Source organism: Ictidomys tridecemlineatus, chromosome 9, assembly GCF_052094955.1.
Source record: "Ictidomys tridecemlineatus isolate mIctTri1 chromosome 9, mIctTri1.hap1, whole genome shotgun sequence".
Classification (NCBI taxonomy): domain Eukaryota; kingdom Metazoa; phylum Chordata; class Mammalia; order Rodentia; family Sciuridae; genus Ictidomys; species Ictidomys tridecemlineatus.
In genome coordinates, this window is record NC_135485.1 from 66,989,946 (window position 1) to 67,009,465 (window position 19,520).

General features: G+C 35.8%; 1 protein-coding gene across 4 annotated transcripts in view; it reads right to left on the reverse strand.

Moving 5' to 3' along the window:
- The window catches only part of Mapk10 (mitogen-activated protein kinase 10), a 313,016-nt gene extending 300,396 nt beyond the window's left edge, over positions 1-12,620 (reverse strand). The window contains exons 1-2 of one of the 4 annotated variants that reach the window (XM_040292192.2): positions 10,110-10,221; positions 7,007-7,121 (exon numbers count right to left, since the gene is read on the reverse strand). Coding sequence is in view for 1 of the 4 variants with exons in the window: in XM_040292190.2 (XP_040148124.1) it covers positions 12,182-12,184 (3 nt within the window). In the remaining 3 variants the exon portion in view is untranslated. Of the gene's footprint in view, positions 1-7,006; positions 7,122-10,109; positions 10,222-12,181 lie in introns of those variants that run through there. The other 3 variants (XM_021721084.3, XM_040292190.2, XM_040292193.2) reach the window with 3 other exon arrangements.
- Between the last annotated feature and the right edge of the window lie 6,900 nt (positions 12,621-19,520).

Sequence of the window (19,520 nt, forward strand, 5' to 3'; positions counted from 1 at the left end):
CCAATTTTCACCTTTAATGCTGAGAATGTTATAGCATAAGAATAAAAAAAAAAAAAAAAAACTCCGAAGTAGACTCCTTGGGCTCTACTACACTGCTACATGACCTGAAGCAAGTTACTAAATCTTCTGTGCCTTATTTTCACCATTGATAAAGCACAAATGTTCAGTAGGATTGCTGAGAGGATTAAATGAATTAACACATGCAAAACACTTTCAATAGTGTTTGGCATGAGGTAGTCACTCAATAAAGGTCAGCCACTACTTTCTTCTCTACTAAAGCTCTCATTCTTCCTGTGTTTCTTTGAGTAACTATGGATTCATAAGTCCTAAGATCCTTAAACCCTACAGATCATTTAGTTCAATCTCCCACACAAAGCACTATCATCTCTTAGAAGCTCCTCAAATTGGGTTAACCATGAAGATGGTTAAATACCTGCAGGCTTACAATTTTAGTAATCCAGAAGTTGTTCTACATATTATACCAACTAACTCCTCACAGTTCTCTTAATTCTGTCCCCTTTGCAACTTAAAAACAACCACTCATCCCCTAACCTGGCTCACAGGAAAGTCCTTAACGTATTTTAAGGCAGCTCCGTGCTCATTCTCCTTCCCTGCTCCTCATTTCTCTGTGCTAAGCAATACACTATAATTTTTCTCGACTATCCATCACAAGATGTTTCCTGTGTCCTTACCACCCTCTCCACCACCATTGGGACCCACTTCATTTTGAAAAAAAAAAAAAGTAGCAGGATACTTTGTTTAAGAAAGTAAAATAAATTTTGGTAAAACTACTCAACAATGATAAGCAAACAAACAAAGCTTTAAAGTAAGAAATTACTTTTGAAATATTCGGCAAGCAATATAGTTTTAACCTAACCTATTTTTCTCTTTTTATTCATTGTTTTATTTGTTCTAATTAGTTATACATGACAGTAGAATGCATTTTGACACATAATACATAAATGGAGTATATTTGTCAGGTTGCACATGACATAGAGTTACACAGGTCAGATTGGCAGCCATTATGAAGTCAAACAACAACAAGTGCTGGTGAGGATGTGGGGAAAAGGGTACACTTGTACATTGCTGGTGGGACTGCAAATTGGTGCAGCCAATTTGGAAAGCAGTATGGAGATTTCTTGGAAAGCTGGGAATGGAACCACCATTTGACCCAGCTATTCCCCTTCTCAGTCTATTCCCTAAAGACCTAAAAAAGAGCACACTACAGGGACACTTCTACATCGATGCTCATAGCAGCACAATTCACAATAGCAAGACTGTGGAACCAACCTAGATGCCCTTCAATAGACGAATGGATTAAAAAAATGTAGCATTTATACACAATGGAATATTACTCTGCATTAAAAAATGACAAAATCATAGACTTTGCAGGAAATGGATGGCATTAGAGCAGATTATGCTAAGTGAAGCTAGTCAATCCCTAAAAAACAATTGCCAAATGTCTTCTTTGATATAAGGAGAGTAACTAAGAATAGAGTAGGGAGGAAGAGCATGAGAATAAGATTAACATTAAACAGGGATGAAAGGTGGGAGGGAAAGGAAGAGAGAAGGGAAATTACATGGAAATGGAAGGAGACCCTCATGGTTATACAAAATTACATACAAGAGGAAGTGAGAGAAAAGGGGAAAAAAACAAGAAGGAGAAATGAATTACAGTAGATGGGGTAGAGAGAGAAGAGGGGAGGGGAGGGGAGGGAAGGGGAGATAGTAGAGGATAGAAAAGGCAGCAGAATACAACAGACATTAGTATGGCAATATGTAAAACAGTGGATGTGTAATCGATGTGATTCTGCAATCTGTATACGGGGTAAAAATGGGAGTTCATAACCCACTTGAATCAAAATGTGAAATATGATATATCAAGAACTATGTAATGTTTTGAACAACCAACAATAAAAATTATTTTAAAAAAAGAGTTACACAGGTCATGTAATCATATATTCACATAAGGTAATAATGTCAATTCATTCCACTATCCTTTCTACCCCCATGCCTCCTCCCCTCCCTTTATTCCCCTCTGTTTAGTCCAAAATATGATTATTATCCCCTCACCCCTTATTGTGAATTAGCCTCCATATATCAGAGAAAACATTTGGCTTTTTAACCTAACCTATTTAAATAATAGGTTTTCAGACTCTATCCAGAGGTACAATTTTTAGTGCCTTTATATAATCTAAGTATTTCTCTATGAAAGTCTCCTGTGTTTTTTTTTTCCTCCTGAGTCCACCTTTGTCCTGTCTCTGTTTCTGTAATTCTGTATATCTTTCTCTATCTCATTCTTCCTTCTTTCATCAAGCTGTCATTCAGCAAATATTTATGCAGTGCCTTCCAAGTACAGAGTATGAGGCACTGTGCCATGTGAGGGGAAATCAAAAGGTTAATCAATCTGGCTCAAATTACTCCCTGGCTAAGATGGAGTGGCAAGGCAGATGTAGAAGCAGATAATAGGCCATTGTGGTAACTCTGTGAGTAGATATGCACAGGTGACTGAGAGCCCTGAAAAGAAATGCTAAATGGAAGGAATCAGGAAAGATTTTCAGGAGAAGCCATCTCATGCAATCTAAAGCAAGTTTATGCAGTAACTCTCAAACTATAATGTGCATAAAAACCTAGGAGCCTTGTTAAAATGCATATTCTGAATCAGTGAGTCTCCGAAGAATCTGAGATGCTATGTTTCTATTAAGCCCAGGAGAGGCCCATGCTGCTGGTCCATAGATCATTTTAGAGTGGCAAATGTCTCAAAGGATAACAAGGTCTAAGTACAGATGCTTCTCAGTTTACTATGGAGTTATGTCCCCACTCAAATCTATCAGAAATTGAAAATATCCTAAGTCAGTAATGCACTTGGTGTACCTAAACTATCAAACATTATAGTTCAGCTAGCCTACCTTAAATATGCTCAGAACACTTATACTAGCTCACAGTCAGGCAAAATCATCCACCACAAAGCCTATTTTATAATAAAGTGTTGCATGTCTCATTTGACTGACAGCTCACTGCTACTGCCTAATATCACAAAAGAACATCCATACAACATATATCACTAGGGGAAAAAAATCAAAATTCAAAATTTGATACATAGTCCTTACTGAATATGTAGGTCCTACTGAACCAGTTCCTAGTTCCACTTTTGAACCACTGCACAATCAAAAAGTCATTAGTCAAAGCATCATAAGTTGGGGGATATCTATAAGGATAGATGGAGTGAATATAGGTAGAATAGACACTATGAAGCAAATATCAGAGGTAAGAAATGCCTGAGTGTGTATGTGATGAAACTAAGGCATATTGATGTCCTCAGGCAATTTAAGAGGGCATTAGTTTCTAAAATGGGGGTAGACAGGAATATGGTATATTTTAAGGAGAAGGTGAATTATTACATAGAGGGATAAAGCATATCAAAGAAACTTTAAGCTGGGAAATTGGATGGTAACCTCAGATCAAATTTAAAAATCTATGACTTCATTGGTAGAACTGGAGAAGATATCATGTCAGGCCACTTAAATAAACCTGCTGGCGATGATGATCAGGGCCTAAATCATGGCAATGATAGATAATACAGTAAGGATCAAAGGAGATTGACCTGAGAAACATTTAGGAAATAAAATAGGTTGACAATATTTTCACTTACTAATTTAAAAGTCAAGTGGCTGTTATTTCTTCCCTTTTTTTCCCCAGCCCTTGTGTCTATTCTTAGCCTGACACTTAGTAGCACGTGATCCTGAACAAGCCACTTACACTTATTTAGCCGCTCATACCACATCTTTAAAAAGCACATTTGACCCAAATAAACAGTGTGGTCTCTTTAAATCCTAAAATTGATGATCCTGTAAACTAAAATCATCTCTTATTTAATTATAGTTCTTAAAATCTACCATAATGCCCAGACTATAAGCATACATTGTACAACTAAAATTGAGTCTGCTACACCAATGGGTACCAAAACTTGAGACCTTTTAAATCCTCCCTCTTCTTTATCCACCACATTCATTGCCACATTCATTACATATGCCCTACTAACAATTCTTTGGTTTATGCCCTTACTATTTTCCAAAAATTCTTGCACCTGTGTTGTTCTCTCTGGCTCCAATGTAATCCTCTTCCAAGCACTCCACAAAACTAAGAACACTGCCATCAGAAAGACCTAGCCTAGCGCTGAATGCTAAGTCCACTGTTTCTTAACTGTGTACATGTCAGCATTTATTTAGCCTCTCAAAACCTGAGTTCCTTCATCTGTAAAACATAGAGATGATGGAAGATTAAATATTTTTAAAGTGCTTAGCACAGTGCCTATTACACAGTAAGAACACCAAAAATGTTATTTATTATTTTGAAAAACAAATCTCAGAAAAGATTTCAGCAGGCACTTCACAAAAGAGGGAGATCAAATGGCCAATAAAAAATGAAAAGATGCTCTTCATTAGCAATCAGAAAAATGCAAATGAATACTTCAATGAGTGTAATTATGTATCCACCTGATTAGAAAAGCTTAAGAACTTGTAAATCAAGTGTTGGCGGGGATGTAGAGTTTCTCCTATACCACTTCTGAGAGTGTAACCAACTGGAAAAAGTATTTTGGAATTATTTAGTAAAATTAATGGTGTACATACCCCAAAACTTAGTAATTCCTTCTCTTGGTATTTAGCCTTGAGGAGTGCTTACCTGTGTGTGAGGGAATCTATGAGCAATAATATGTGTATAAACATAAAAAGTGATATTATATATTTTATACTAGTATGAGTAATAAAGAAACAATTCAAATGTTCACAATAGTAGAACCAGTAAGTAAACTCTTGGTATATTATAGTAGACTACTAAGCAGCAGTTTGCATGAATAAGCTTCATGAATGAACATGGGAGAATTTCACAATGTTAAGCACAATTATCAAGTGATTAATAATATATATTAATGTATACATAACACTGTGTATTTATATATTGATAGTCATATTTATTAATATTCTGTGCATTAATAATATATATACATACACTGATTACAAATAAAATGGAGTTGAAGCATAAGGAAACTAAGATGCATAGTGGAGACATATACACATTGTAGATGGGAAGCCTACAAATAAAAGCAGGATATGAATATAACATAAGGCAGTACAGTCATGGGTGGTTTTCTTTGGTGGGGAAGGAAAAATATGTGATTGGAAAGTGGCATCCAGGGGTTTATTGGGAGTCTATTCCATAGTATGAGTAGTACATAAAATGTGGGTTATAATTATTCTTTAACCCATATTTGTTTAATATATTTTTCTATGTGTATATTTCACAATTTAAAAATAAACTGATCATATCATTCTCCTACTTAAAATCTTTAAAAAGCTCTTAGGGATAAAATCCAAACTCCTTACCTTTGTCTAAAAGATCTTTCATGATATCTCCTATATCCCTCTTCATTACATCTCTGCCACTACCATTTATGTTCTGGTATAAGAAATGGTACCTAGTGCCTCCACACAATCATGCTCATTCAAGTTTCCAGTCTATTGAAAAATGTACCCACCATGCAATGATCCCACCCTTCCTCAGGCTAACCTCTTACTGCACTTAACATTCAACTAAAATGTCACTTCCTCTGGAAAGCCTTCCTTGACTAATTCCAACCACATCCATGCTAGATTTTCCTCCACTGTACTTCCTATGTCTGCCAATGTAGCAGCACTGGGTAAGTACCATACTCTTTATATCTGCCTCACTAAAAGTACATTTTATTATATGCATGGCACTCTTTAGACTGAAAACTCAATTAAAGCAGAGACTTTCATCTATCACCAAATCTAAGCATGATAAATACATCACAAATTAAATAACTATTTCCTTAATTAATAAATGTTTAGAATGCTGGCAATATATACTTTCTACATCATTGGGAATTACACATAATTCAACATTTTAAGTTTAACCATATAATACTGCCCTTATTTTAGGTCAAAAAAATATTGATTATTATATGATTTCTTCTTCTAACAAGTACTCATTGATACATTTTGATTAAGTATAGCAAAATGACTATCAGATAAGCTTTCTCAAAAAATATGTAGGCAGACTATAAAAATTATGTGAATTGATGTGAAACAACAATAGGGTTGTTTTCATCAGATTTCTGCAGCTAGATGTTATGTATTAAGTCATAGGACAGCCTGCCCATGTAGAGTTATATAAGCCACTAGGCAAATGAAAGAGAAATATTGATCACTAGTTCAAAACAGCTTCTTTTGGAACCTTACAAGCACCACTGTCATAGTTTATTTCTCAAAGATGGTATTTGACAGATTATAACTCATTCATCTCTGCTTGAGTGTATTGATTATTGACTTTGGTGACTAGGAAGCATCAAGAATTTGATTTAAAAATGTATTCTGCCTGTGTGTGCTAATATTTTCATAAAATAATAAGCTTTTTAAAAATTAGTTCAAGTAGGCAGAGCAAATGGATCTATTTTTGATATTCTTTTTTTCAGGCAAGAGGATATGTAGGCTAAAATGACCATAAATTGTATCTTAAAAAACTGTGATGTGATTTCTTTTCCTATTTTTTCTGAAGATTTAAATGGTAGGGGATGTTTATAAAAGGAATTGAGCCTTACAATTTATCAGAACCAATTTTTCTATAAAAGGACTTTGTTTAATCAATAAAATATAGTATTATGGTACAAATAAGAAAAGCCACTTTAAAATAATGTTTTCCAACTCATATGTTCCTGCCATATAAAATTGTTAATTGTGGACATCTTACGTAAGCTGGTATGGTCCCTGATGGTAGTATCATGAGGTTAAGATTTTATACTACTATATGTGGTATCAGTAGTACCACACTATCAATTCAACATTCTATCCTGTAGATTTCCACTTTAGATAGCATTGTTTGCAGCAGTATTTCCTTGGATCTATATGCTAAACCAGGCATGGTATGTAAATGGGTTATGCAGATCTTAGATGTCCTATTAAAGAACATTTTTAAATTTCCAACTTACCACTGCTTATATGGTTTCTCATCTATAGGAAATGGGTCTAATTCAACAGCTTCCTGCATGAGTTGCCATAACCAAGATCTGAGATGGTCCTGCTGTTAATATTTCTCACGCTAGCCTAAAATCAAAGCCAAAAAACAGGTGAGTTTGATTTTAAGACTTAAAAGGAAATTTTATCTGCACTTAAAAACCAAAGAATAACATCAAAGATAATAAGAATAATTTTCAGGTGGCAAGGTGCACGAGGAGGAAATAAAACATCTCAAAGTAGTGTTCAGAAGTTGTTGCAAGCACAAGAACACTGACATTACAAATATCAGATCAGTTAGATATTTTAATATCTTAACAATCATCCAATTAATAATTGTCATTTGGGTCAATATGATACTTGGTTTTATGATCACAAACTTAGTTTTATAATAAAAAGAATCAATTGAGCCTCGACTACGATGGATACCAGGTTACATATATTTACATATTTTGATTTTCAGATAAGATTTCCTTGGAACAATGGATTACATAGTTACCAATAAAAGGAGGAAAGTGTTGAAAACCTCTGAAGTATGTTAAATAGAGTAAAAGTAGCCTGAAATTTTTTGAAAGCTGGAAAGACTGTTGTATTAATGTTCTTCCATTATCTGATTCAGCAACAAACCTGCTATTTGACCTTAGTACCTGTTACTCCCCACATTAAATTGGACCAAATGCTCCTGAACTGTGCCAGTTTTCAATATTCTACCAATTGTTAAGCCATAAGTTTTGATTTCTGGTTTGGAGAGTATGGTCACCACACCCAACATAAACTCTGCCCCAAATAAGAGTATCTTTCTTTGCCAGGTACTTACAACTACTCCTAGGAACACTTCTCATACAACCACCCTCTCAAACCTCCCCAATGTCTTAATGTGGTCCCCATTGTCACCTATCACCATTTCAGAGAAGTTGAATTCCTTTCCTCCTCTAAATTCTTATTGCACTTCTTGTTAACCCACTTATAAGGTCCTTAATCAAAATCCTCATCTCCCCAAACATCTGTAAGCACCAGATTATGGAAACTTTCTTCCTCCCATAACACTTAGTAGAATTCTGTGCATGGAAGATATTCATTCAATAAATATTTATTATGTCCCTACTATGTACCAGACAAAATCATTCCGTGACATAGATCATAAATCAGTAGAAAATACAGATAATACAGCTAATACAGGAAGAGGCAATTACTGAATTGTGTGATAAGTGCCATGACAGAAGTTCCTATAGACACTCAATGCACACTGCCAAATAGGCAGACCTCCTTTACAGTGGTTTAAAATCCTATTTCCAATATATAAGGTGAAGACATTTACTATAAGAAACCCACTGTCAGGAGGCATATCAGGCTAACATCCATAAACAGAGAGTTAGTTTTATTTCTATGAGGATAAGCCACTAAGATGAATTTCTAGTACTTTCAATTCACTGATGTTTGGGGCTTTGTTTTCATTTTTTTTCCCCTATAGCCCAAAAGAAGGAGGAGGAAGAAAGGATAACAAGAAGGAGGAAGAGGAGAAAAGAAAGAGAAAGGAGAAATAGAAGAGGGAGAGGAAAAAAAAATAAATCCCATTTATTATTATGGAGTCTACTCTGCAAATACCTGGTCACTCTACCAGGGAGCTTGGCCTTAACCCGGCACACTGCACAGGGTTTTAATTTTAAAGCAGCTATAGTCAGGAATGCTTCCAAAGGAGCCTTCAGTCATTTCTTTTTCTACTCAAAACTTGGATTCCCATTCCTATAAGTATTATTTCCTTAAACCTATGGGTTTTCCACTGTTAGTAACTAGGGATAAGAATGCTGAAAAAGGCCATACTTAGGTTAGACTTAAGTGTCCAAAATGCCAATTAAGCTAGAAAATCCTTCACCAAAAATAAGTATGTTTGAGTACTACTTCCAAACCTGTTTCTTTCTATGTAGAGGTTGTCAATATTACCTGATGTTTCTGCTTATCTAGATTCACAATAAGACATAAAGATTGTCTCCTTTTAGTGCATGAAAAATTTAGTCCCCAAAAGATACTTTTTGCTTTCACCTTCTTTGCTCATCAGAGTAAAATGTACTCAAACCGAAAAATTTCTGTCAAAATCTATGACTTCCCTGAGAAAATATGCATTACATAGGTGAATTTCTGAAAACACAGACTCCAGTTCTAAATTACATTTGCTTTCAAACAATCAATATGCAGCACGATTTTTTTTATCTGAATCAGCAGCAGTGTCTCATCTCAGACTTATGTAATGCAATAAATATATTTAATATGCTAAAGAAACAAATGGATTCTGTTCTTTGCCAATAAGCAGCTCTCCCTGTAGTCTATAGGCCCAACTTTCTCCACAAGTCCTTGGTGCTCAGAAGGAGGTGCAATAATCAATGCACGAGGGGGAAGAAAGGAGGTTCTCAGCAAGCCTGCAGCAAATAGAGCACTGGACTCCATTCTTGTCATTACTGGACACTTTTGTGCCTCTTTTGCATGACCATTGCAACGTCCAAGCCAAAGCTTAAAAGAGACTGCAAGATGAAATAGAAGGGGCCATGAAGAAAGATGAAATTAAAGTGTCGATTTGTTTACTTATACTAATTGAAGGAAGTCTCTCTTGCTTTTCTGATAAATAACCAAGCCATCATTCTATTTGAACATACCAATTCCACTCCAAGTCCTTTAGCTACTATGTGACCTGAGGTCAAAGCTAGAACAACAAGAAAAAATACCTATCCCTATGTTTAAAAACAAGAAAAATCCCAATTTTTCGTTATCTTTTATCATCAGTATAAAAAGACTTTGTAGCTAAGCTTACATCCAAAGAAAAAGATTCATTCACATGAAGCCATAATGAAACTTTAAAAATAAATATGCGCTTTTAAACATGGAATGCTTTTTCAGGTTACTTAGGTTAGACAAATTCCTTGTGCTTGTTTTATTTCTACAGGATACACTAATAACAAATTAATTTTCCTGTAAATTTAAAATATTTATATTTTATAGCATCCACGATCAACACTCAGTTCATTTTAACCTTGAAAAATATTTACGACATGCCTAACCATTAAATACTAGTAGCTGCAGACGTACCAGACAATGACAGCAAAACACTCAGTCCCTCTGGGATCTGTTCATAAACATCCCCTTCCAGCATGGCAAACATACTCCTCCCGGCAGCAGATGCTGTTCTGGGGCGAGCAAGCAGGAAGCTGTAGGCAGCTGATTTTTCCACTCTACATATAATTTCTTACTGCCTCATCACCAAGAATCTTTTTAACAAAACTGCCGAGATTTGGTAAGAACAGGAGCCTTACAAATTAAAGAGAATTTACAACAGCGAGAAGGAATGATATGCAAATGATGAAGCATGAAGAGTCTTTAATATTTAAGGTCATACCACCTTTGTCATCTCATTTTCTAGTCCCATTGTGGGGGAGAGAAAACAGAGTTTGCTCCACGTGGTGAAATAAGCTAATCCAATACTTTAAGTCAATTTTAAGGGTAAGGTCAAGACAGAGAAGGAAATAGAGAGAGCAGAACTGCTTCATCCAAATTGCCCAGCCCCCCAAATCCAATGGTTCCCAGAGTGGAGTTGGAAGCTTTGTAAGCTCAGTCATGAGCACACTATCTGTATTGATATACATATATGCCCATCTAAGGTAGAACACTTACAGAAGCCTCTCTGAGGGAGAAGGTCCTTACTGCAACCATTTTAAATATGTTGATCAGCATTCTGGGAGATCTTCCAAGGTCTGACAAGTAGCAGATTAGGGATAGAGGGAGAAACTGGACCTTGGGCAGGCAGTGCCTGGTGCACATATACCCATTTTTTTTCAGTCTCTACTGTGGCCTGTCCCATATGACTTAGCCTGCTTCCTTCCAGTTTGTTCACGAAAGTTATCATCAACACACAAGAAACAGGCAAGACTGCTGCACGACACTGTCAAGCTCTGCAGCAAAGGCAGCTCATGTAAACAACCTTGTGATTGCTTCAGAGCCGCTGCCATGGGATAAGTCAGGCTCTTTCTGTAGCTAAACTGCTGTACCCTTGGAAGTTGTCTGTTTAAGGGAGTAAAAGCAGAGACTCAATCTCTAGATTTAAATATAGGACGAGAAAAAAAATGTGTGTGTGTATATATATACATATATATAATTTATATACATATGTACACACATTTAATTTTCTTAGATTATCTATAACCCGACTTGCTTGAAGATTTTCAATAAAACCATATTTATTTTGTTGAAAGCACAGATACATAAGTTCTGATAAATATATTGCAATGCTCTTTTCTAATGATACATCTTTTTTTCCCACTGAAAAAGCTCTGACATTTCTAGGGGACACAGTATCCCAGCATAGAATAACTGGGAACCTTGCCATTAAAAAAAAAAATATGCTCCTGCTGTGACTAGGAGATCACTTTCTTAAAGGGACCCATTACCTATGTGACTGCAGTGCCAATGTTTCTTCTTATTTCTAACCTGACTCCTGTTCTATGTTCCTTCACCTGTCCAAATTTAGCCCAGGGTCTCTCTATAAGAGGAATGTCATTAGTTTTACAACATATATATATATATATATATGTATATATATATATATATATATATACATACACACACACACACACACACACACACACACACACACACACACCATTCCTTACTAAACTATAAAAATGTCCCAACATATTTAAGGTATACCTGTCAAGAAGTAAACACAAATGCATAATAAGAGACATTATTTTTAAATGTTTTGTGGGACCCATAGTATTTCACAGATGGAGAACTGAGGTCAGCACTTTTATCAAGCACAGCTGCCCCCACCACCATCACCAATATGTGTATGTTTCTCTCTTCCCTTCTATAACTCTGCATTGATCTAAAAACCCTTGGTCACAATAATAAGCTTCCTTCCCACATTTTGTCACCCTTTACTCCAAACAGAAAGATTTTCAACATGCCTAAGTCTTGGAAGAAATGTTCTGCCCAGAGAGAAAAGCTGGTGGCTTCAGAGGTAGTTCGCTTGATTAACCTGCTTTCCACCGCACCTCTCTCCACTTTCCCATGCTCCCTTTCCCACTCCACCAGACGCAATGAATAGACATCACCCCACCCTCCAAAAACAGGTTAGAACCCAGAATGAGCAAAGAGCCACCTACCATTCCGTGTCTGAGAACTACGATCCTGATCCGGCAGTGTCTGCCCCAGAAATCCTCCCTACTTGGTTTTCATTGACCACATTCCAAACTGTAATGAGGAAGATAATTTTTGGAGGTGGAGAGATTATTTAAAATTAATGATAGACAGGCGATTTCCAAGAAGACTCAATCTTAAACTCACTCAAGCCCCTAGCAATTGAGGGGTGAGGAGAAAAAAAGAAATTTGTAAAAATGAAAACGGAAAAGAAAAAGGTAAGCATATAACATGCACCACCAACCCCCATAAAAATAAAAAGAAAAGGGGAGGATTTTAAAAAAGAAGAAGGAGAGTGGCTTGCTGAATCACCCTCTTTCACTGCCTGGAAACCATTGTGCAGCGTGATGCTGCCTGTACCATTGTGGAACCTACCAGAGGAGACGGACAGAGGGCTTGGGGAATGGGGTTGCTATGGCAACTGAAAGGAGCACACATGACGTCAAAGCCCAGAGAGGTCTAGGGAGGGGTGAGAGGGGGAAAAAGAAAAAGGAAAAAGTCTATGCGCAGCTACAGCTTCTGTGTTTTCTGGCGAAATGAGGAGCAGGCAAAATGTAAAGAAGTAGGGTTCACAGGCACCCATATCAGCGACTACTGGGGGAGCCAGTCTGCAGAGCACAGAGAAACAGTCCACTCGATGCAGCTCTGGTCGTTTGCATGGCAGCACCAGGGACAAATATCAGCAGATCAAAAGCAAAACAAACAAACAAAAACCACTGAAATGCAGCCAGCCTCGGTTTTTCAACTACCTCAGCTTTTTGCAAACAGCAGGGGGAGAGACATGCAGTATTTTTCTAAATGTCAAAACAAATGAGAGATGGTCATGAACTCGGAGAAGAAGCAAGCATTGAAGTCTCACCTGGACCACAGAGGTCATTTGCACAACAGTATTCCTCTGTTCTGTGTTCTTATTGTCATAAAAATCCTGGAAAAAATACCCACTTAAATAAAACTCAAGAGACTGAGGCTTAGATTGCATTTTAAGTGTACAAAGAAAATACTGATGATTTGAATTAACAAATCAGGCTTCTTTTTTCTAATTATAGATAATTATCTGGAAAAGTGAGGCAAATTGCATTATTACTATTGGGGGCAAATATCGTATTTAAGTAGTTTCTTTGCCTTTGACAGTATAAAGGTATTTTTAAGTCTCCACACTATTTTAATAATAGTTTCATGGAACAAGATCTGCTGGCTAGTTCCACTATTTAAAAAGAAATTTAAATTTACCAAAAGTTTTAACTTTTTCTCTCATAAGCAAAATGTTCAGTATCTGCATAGATTACCTGAACCATGATTAAGCCTTGACTTCTCAAACTACATAATCAAATACAATTCCTTTTTTGCTTAAATACCTTTGAGGTGGGTTTCTTTCTTTTTTTTTTCTTTTTCTTTTTGTTATTGTTGGTATATCAAATATTGTAGCATCATTTATTTGACCAAGGTAAAATATACTTTCCATCACTACAAACTGAGCACAACCACAGTTGTTTACACATCCATATTTTCAGAATGTGACAACATTTTGCATTCTACATGAAACATTTGGTTTAAAAAAATCTTAAAAGTCCTCTGTTTTGTTTCCTACCTTCCTTCCTGTTGTCTCCCGTCTTTGAGGCGGGTTTCTATCTACTACAACCAAACAGTGCTGAGTTTCATGTGATTCTATGTTTTAGAACTTGCATACTTATCTGAATAAGAAGCTTCTTCCACACCTTTCCAGAAAAGAAACAAAATGTGCAACAGATTTAAACTCAGCAGTGATTGTAGACACTGAAACACATCATAGACCTGTAAGAAACCAGGTAAGGTTTTATTGTTTTTGTATCACTGTTGCTATTGTTGTTTTATTCAGAAAAGAATTTTGAAAATGAAAGAATTTGATGACTTTTCTGTCACTTAAGTCAGCACAGCATGTTTTTCCATGTCCCTTTGCCCTAATTTCAAATTCAGTAAGAATAAATTGACTACCAACTTTTAGTCTTTACGGGCTCTGTCTATACATGATAAATATTTCATTCAAAAATATGGATTGATAGTCAAACAATTATAACCGAAAGAAATTGTTATCCTGACTTTTAAATTATTGGATTCTAAGTTTTGGGAGGTTGGTTGGTTGCTTTCATGGTGCAGGGAATCAAATCCAGGGAATGCTAGGCAAGCTCTCTACCATTGAGCTACATCCCTAGCCGGTATTCCAAGTTTGGATAGCAAAGTCAATCCCAATAACTCAACACTAATGAGGAACAATGAACTTCCGCTCTTACCTTACATTATAAACATAAACTTTAATTCAAAATTGCTACAGTCTGGCTGGGCACAAAATCACCAGCCACTCAAGCAGGAACAAACTTTATTTTTGAAACTGCCGCCCATGCCCCATATGCGCCCGGGAAGATTGCCAATCCCCACACTCGGCATTCTCCCGGAACCCCAGAGGAAGTTCTTCCCCCGGAATTCCCTCCTACTGCACTTCCCCAACCAATGGGAACTCTCCAGGAGTCCGTAGCAGGCCGAGGTGAACAGCAGGAGTCCAATATCCATATGAATGCAAATCTTAACATAATCATATCACCTCAATGGCTAGCTGGCATCACCTTTCAACCAAAAATGCCATGCATCATATTACTTGGCTGTGGCTCTTAGCACAAAATAAGTTGTACACCTGAACAGTACAGTTAAAATCTATAAAACTATCAAATCTCTTAGAAGAAAGAATAGCTTTCTGATCTTGGACTTGGCTAAGATTTCTAAGGATACAGAAAGCATAACAATTTAAAAAACAATAATTTTTAAGTAGAATTCATAAAAATTAAAAGCTTCCACTTATCCAAAGTCACATTAAGAAAACGAATAGATAAGCCATAGGCAAGAAAATACTCTTGACACATATTTGAAATTTTTCTTAACACACATGAAATTCTAGATTGTATAAAAATGTATAATTCAATAATAAGAACAAACTATTTTGTTTAATTGGAAAAAGACTTGAACAGGTAATGATAGAGGAAGATTTATAAATGATTCATAAGCATATAAAAATCATTCAACCTAATTGTCACGAGAGAAATATACCTGTGGGTGCCCACTATATAAACTCTCATAAAAGCTTTTTTCATTTGGTGTCAATCATCCTGTATTGTGTATTACTATAGATTTATGAATATATAATATCTCACCTTATACTTAACTATGACTTAATCCTTTTTATTTCTCATTGTCTTCCTTGAAATTTTCCCTTTCCAGGAACTGAACATACGATCTTACAATGATAGGTAATCAGTAAACATTTATGATTAATTGTAATTATCTGTGGCTTGTAAATCATTTACCAATTGAAAAACTTTTTATCACAAAAATTATAATGAAATGTTGAGTTTTGAGATACCTAGTGGTAATGCAGGTAACCTGTGTTACAATATTACATATTTGAATTTTTGTCTTGAAATACAAAAATACCTTAACTATTTCAAACTCTTTTCAAATTTCTTCCAAATGAAACTGTATTTAATTAAATGTCTGACTTGAATTCTACTAGTAATATAAATTATGAGAGCCTTGAAAGAAGAGTTTTAAATGAGTAAATGAATATGTAAGTTCTTATTTTCAAAAGGATAGTGTTGAATTCAGTATTCTTTGTATACAAGTCCAAGTATTTAATGGCATGTGTACAGTTCATGACAGGGTTAAAGGTGTTCAGGAACAGCTCTTGTTTTTCAAGTAAAGAGATCTCCCTTCCCTTGCTTTTATTTTTTATTGGTTCTTTTTAGTTATACATGACAATAGAATATACTATGACCTAATTATAATAGTATGTAATATAATTTGTTCGCCTTCAATCCCAAATATTTCCCCTTCCCCTCCCTTCTCCTTCCCTTATAAACAAAACTTTCAAAATGAATTACTAAAACATGCAGTGATATAGAGGAACCTCAAAAAACATTATAATAAGTGAAAAAATGAGACAATAAGAGCATATACTGCATGTATTCATTCACATGAAATTCCAAGCAGACAAAACTACTCTGGTGATAGGAATCAGAAGTATATTCTCAAGGGAGAGGCAGACAGTTAGGGACTATGCTGAGAGCAAGAGGAAAATTTATGAAGCAATGAAAATGTTCTACATCTTGATAGAGATGTGAGTTATTATATGGATGTAGATTTGTCAAAACTCCTCGTAGTGTAGTTCTTAAAATTTATGCAATTCATGCTATGTAAATTAAATTTCATTCAAGAAAAAAAAATTAAGTCAATTACAAAAATAAAATCCCTGAGTGAACTAGTAAGGTAGAGTTCCAAAACCTTCAAATTTAGTCCCTAATCCTCAAATCTTTTTTAGACCCTAGCAGACCCAGGAATAAGTAAAGGTAGGTGCAGAATCATTAGGATCTTAAGAGACCTAGCAAAATCTTCAAGGTGACAATTGAAGTAGTTTACATAACAAATAAGAGATGAGAATTCACACATTTAAAAAACAGATTTTAAGAAGACCAATAATGAGTAGATTCCTAGATTCAGCTGTAGGGACTCTAATTTAGTGTTAGGACCCCTTCTCTGAAGGAAACGAAGGGGCTCAAGAACTATTATTGCAAACAGTATGTGGACTCAGGAAGAGATGAGCATAAAGGAATCATCAGTGATGTAGAAGAGCCAAGTAAGAATCCAGTTTCTAAATGCAAATCTCAAGGGCATTCATTAATGGCGCCAGCAGTAAAAACCAACATATACCCTGATGTGTCATGTCAAAATTGATCCCAGAGTCAGGTGATCAACTTGTCTCCACTGTCAGCCATCTTTCAGGCTTTGGAGTGAAAGCTGTGACTGATTTTGCTGTGAGTCCCAGGTTGAGAGTTGTAAAAGAAAGAAATCACAAATTCTTCATGATAGCAATGTCACTAAAGAATAGTATAGCCTAGCTATAATTTAAACTTTAGTATGTTCTGAATTAGGGTGGTGGCAAGAGGATATAAAAGGTTTGATAAAAGAAAGCAAAATTATTGAAATTTAAATCAATAGATCTTGATGAGTGATTGTTATGGTTCAGATGTGTGATGTCCCACAAGAGCACGTGTGAGAGGCAATGCAAGAAGGGTTTGAGGAGAAATGATTGGGCTATGAGAGCCGTAACCCAATTAATCCCCTGATGTGATTAACTGAGTGGTGTTTGAAAATGGTTAGGGTGTGGCTGGAGTGTGGCTGGAGGAGGTGGGTCCTGGGGGCCTGCCTTTAGGATATATATTTTGAATCTGGCAAATGGAGTCCCTTTCTCTCTGCTTCCTGATCATCATGTGGGTTGCTTCTCTCCATCACACTCTTCTGCCATGAGGCCTCACCTTGAGCTTCGAGGAATGGAGCCAGCTGTCTATGGACTGAGCCCTCTGATACCATGAACCCTCATATAAACTTTTTTTCCTCTAAAATTGTTCTGGGCAGATCCTTTAGTCATGGCAGTGAAAAAGCTGGATAAAACAGTGATTAAATATGCACTATTGTAAAAGGTAAATATCTCTCCTTTAAATACTATGCATCCTTTCATAGATAGATGTAAATGCCCTCCCTAAGAGAATCAGTACTGTATCTTTCATGATGCTATTTGACTATAGCATTTCCCCAATTGTGCTCTCTTAGGGAATAAACATCCTTTGCAAACCTATTCTATAGTTTACAAGTTCCAAAAATGTTTCATATGATATCTCATTTTTTGGAAGGCCATGTTGAACATTAGTAAATTAAAGGTGCCAAGAAACCCTGAAGTAAAGAAAGCAATTGAAATCTGAAAATTATTTCCCAAATATGGATTTTAATTAATATTTTTTATCATCCTGTTGGGATGTGAAACACAGGACCAATAGCTTACCAAGGCCATAAAGATCTTCAGTGAAGTGAATTTAAAATATAAATGTTCCTGCTGGATGTGGTGGCACCTGTAATTCCAGCCATGTAGGAGGTTGAGACAGGAGGACTGCAAGTTCAAGGCCAGCCTCAGCAATTTAGTGAGACTCCTCTTAAAAATAAATAAATAAATAAATTTTTAAAAAAGGGCTGAGGATGTGGCTCAGTGGTTAAGTTCCCCTGGGTTCAATGTGTATATACATATATGTATATTGTGTGTGTGTGTGTGTGTGTGTGTGTGTGTGTATCATGTCCTAATATGAGCAAATTTTTTAAACTTTCAATGCTAGAAGAAAAAGAACTGACCTCTGCACTCGCTCACTCAATTTTCTTTTTAACAACTAGACTTTATTTTTTAGAGCAGTTAGGTTTACCAAAAAATTAAGCAGAAAAGTACAGAGAAATTTAATATATCTTGCTACTCTCCCTTTAGTTTTTCCCATTATAAATTTCTTGCATTACTGTGGTACATTTATTATAATTGAGGAACCAATATTGATTCATTATTATTAACACAAGTCCATCATTTATATTAGGGTTCTTTCTTTGTGTTTTGCAGTACTAAGAGTTTTGAAAAATGTATAATGTCACATTTCACTCACTTTTAATTTTCATCTTGCTTAGGAGTCAATTTTACATCCAGACAATAATTGTGTTCACATCGAAAGAAAAGTAGATAAAATTGGTCTCTTGAAAGTTTTTCCTGGTGGAAAGAGCACTACTGTTAGAATTCAATGGCAGAAAATGTACTTTGAACCAACTTTTATTAAGTTTATAAAAGCCTTCTTTTTGCTGGGAACCCCCATATCCAGCAAAATTATTTCCGTTTGTGGTTAACCCACTTTGATTCTAAATGCAGAGTATCTGCCTCTATAAAAATAGTTACACATAGATTTCCAGTATCTTGGGAGCCTTCTTTTGAAAGTCTATATTTAGTTCACAAATGATGATGGGGAGCAAATAATATCAAAGAAGCTTAAGCCTCCTCAGGTAGTAACAGCTTTAAAAAACTAATTAGTGTATTTGTCTTTTGAACAAGGAAGCTAATAGAAAGTTGTCTTTTCTTAGATCCCAGCAGAAGCTGGTTTGTGAGATAAAGAAGCAGTTATTCTTGCCAGACATCCTCAGGTTTATCCACATTTCAACCCATGCACATCTGTAGCAATTCCAATTTTCCTTATCCTTGCTTTACTGCAGTGCCCCAGAAGCATGACAAAAGCATGAAGACACCATGGATTACATTTGAGTTTGGTCTAGAAATTTGGCTTCTTACCACTCTGCAGCAACTCCTTTACTCCATTAAAAAAAAAAAAAAAAAAAAGCCTGTCCATACCTCTGACATCCTGGTGCTCAAAGATATTCATTGAGGCAGACTAAGAGGCAACCTGCAAACCCAAACAAATTTAAGTA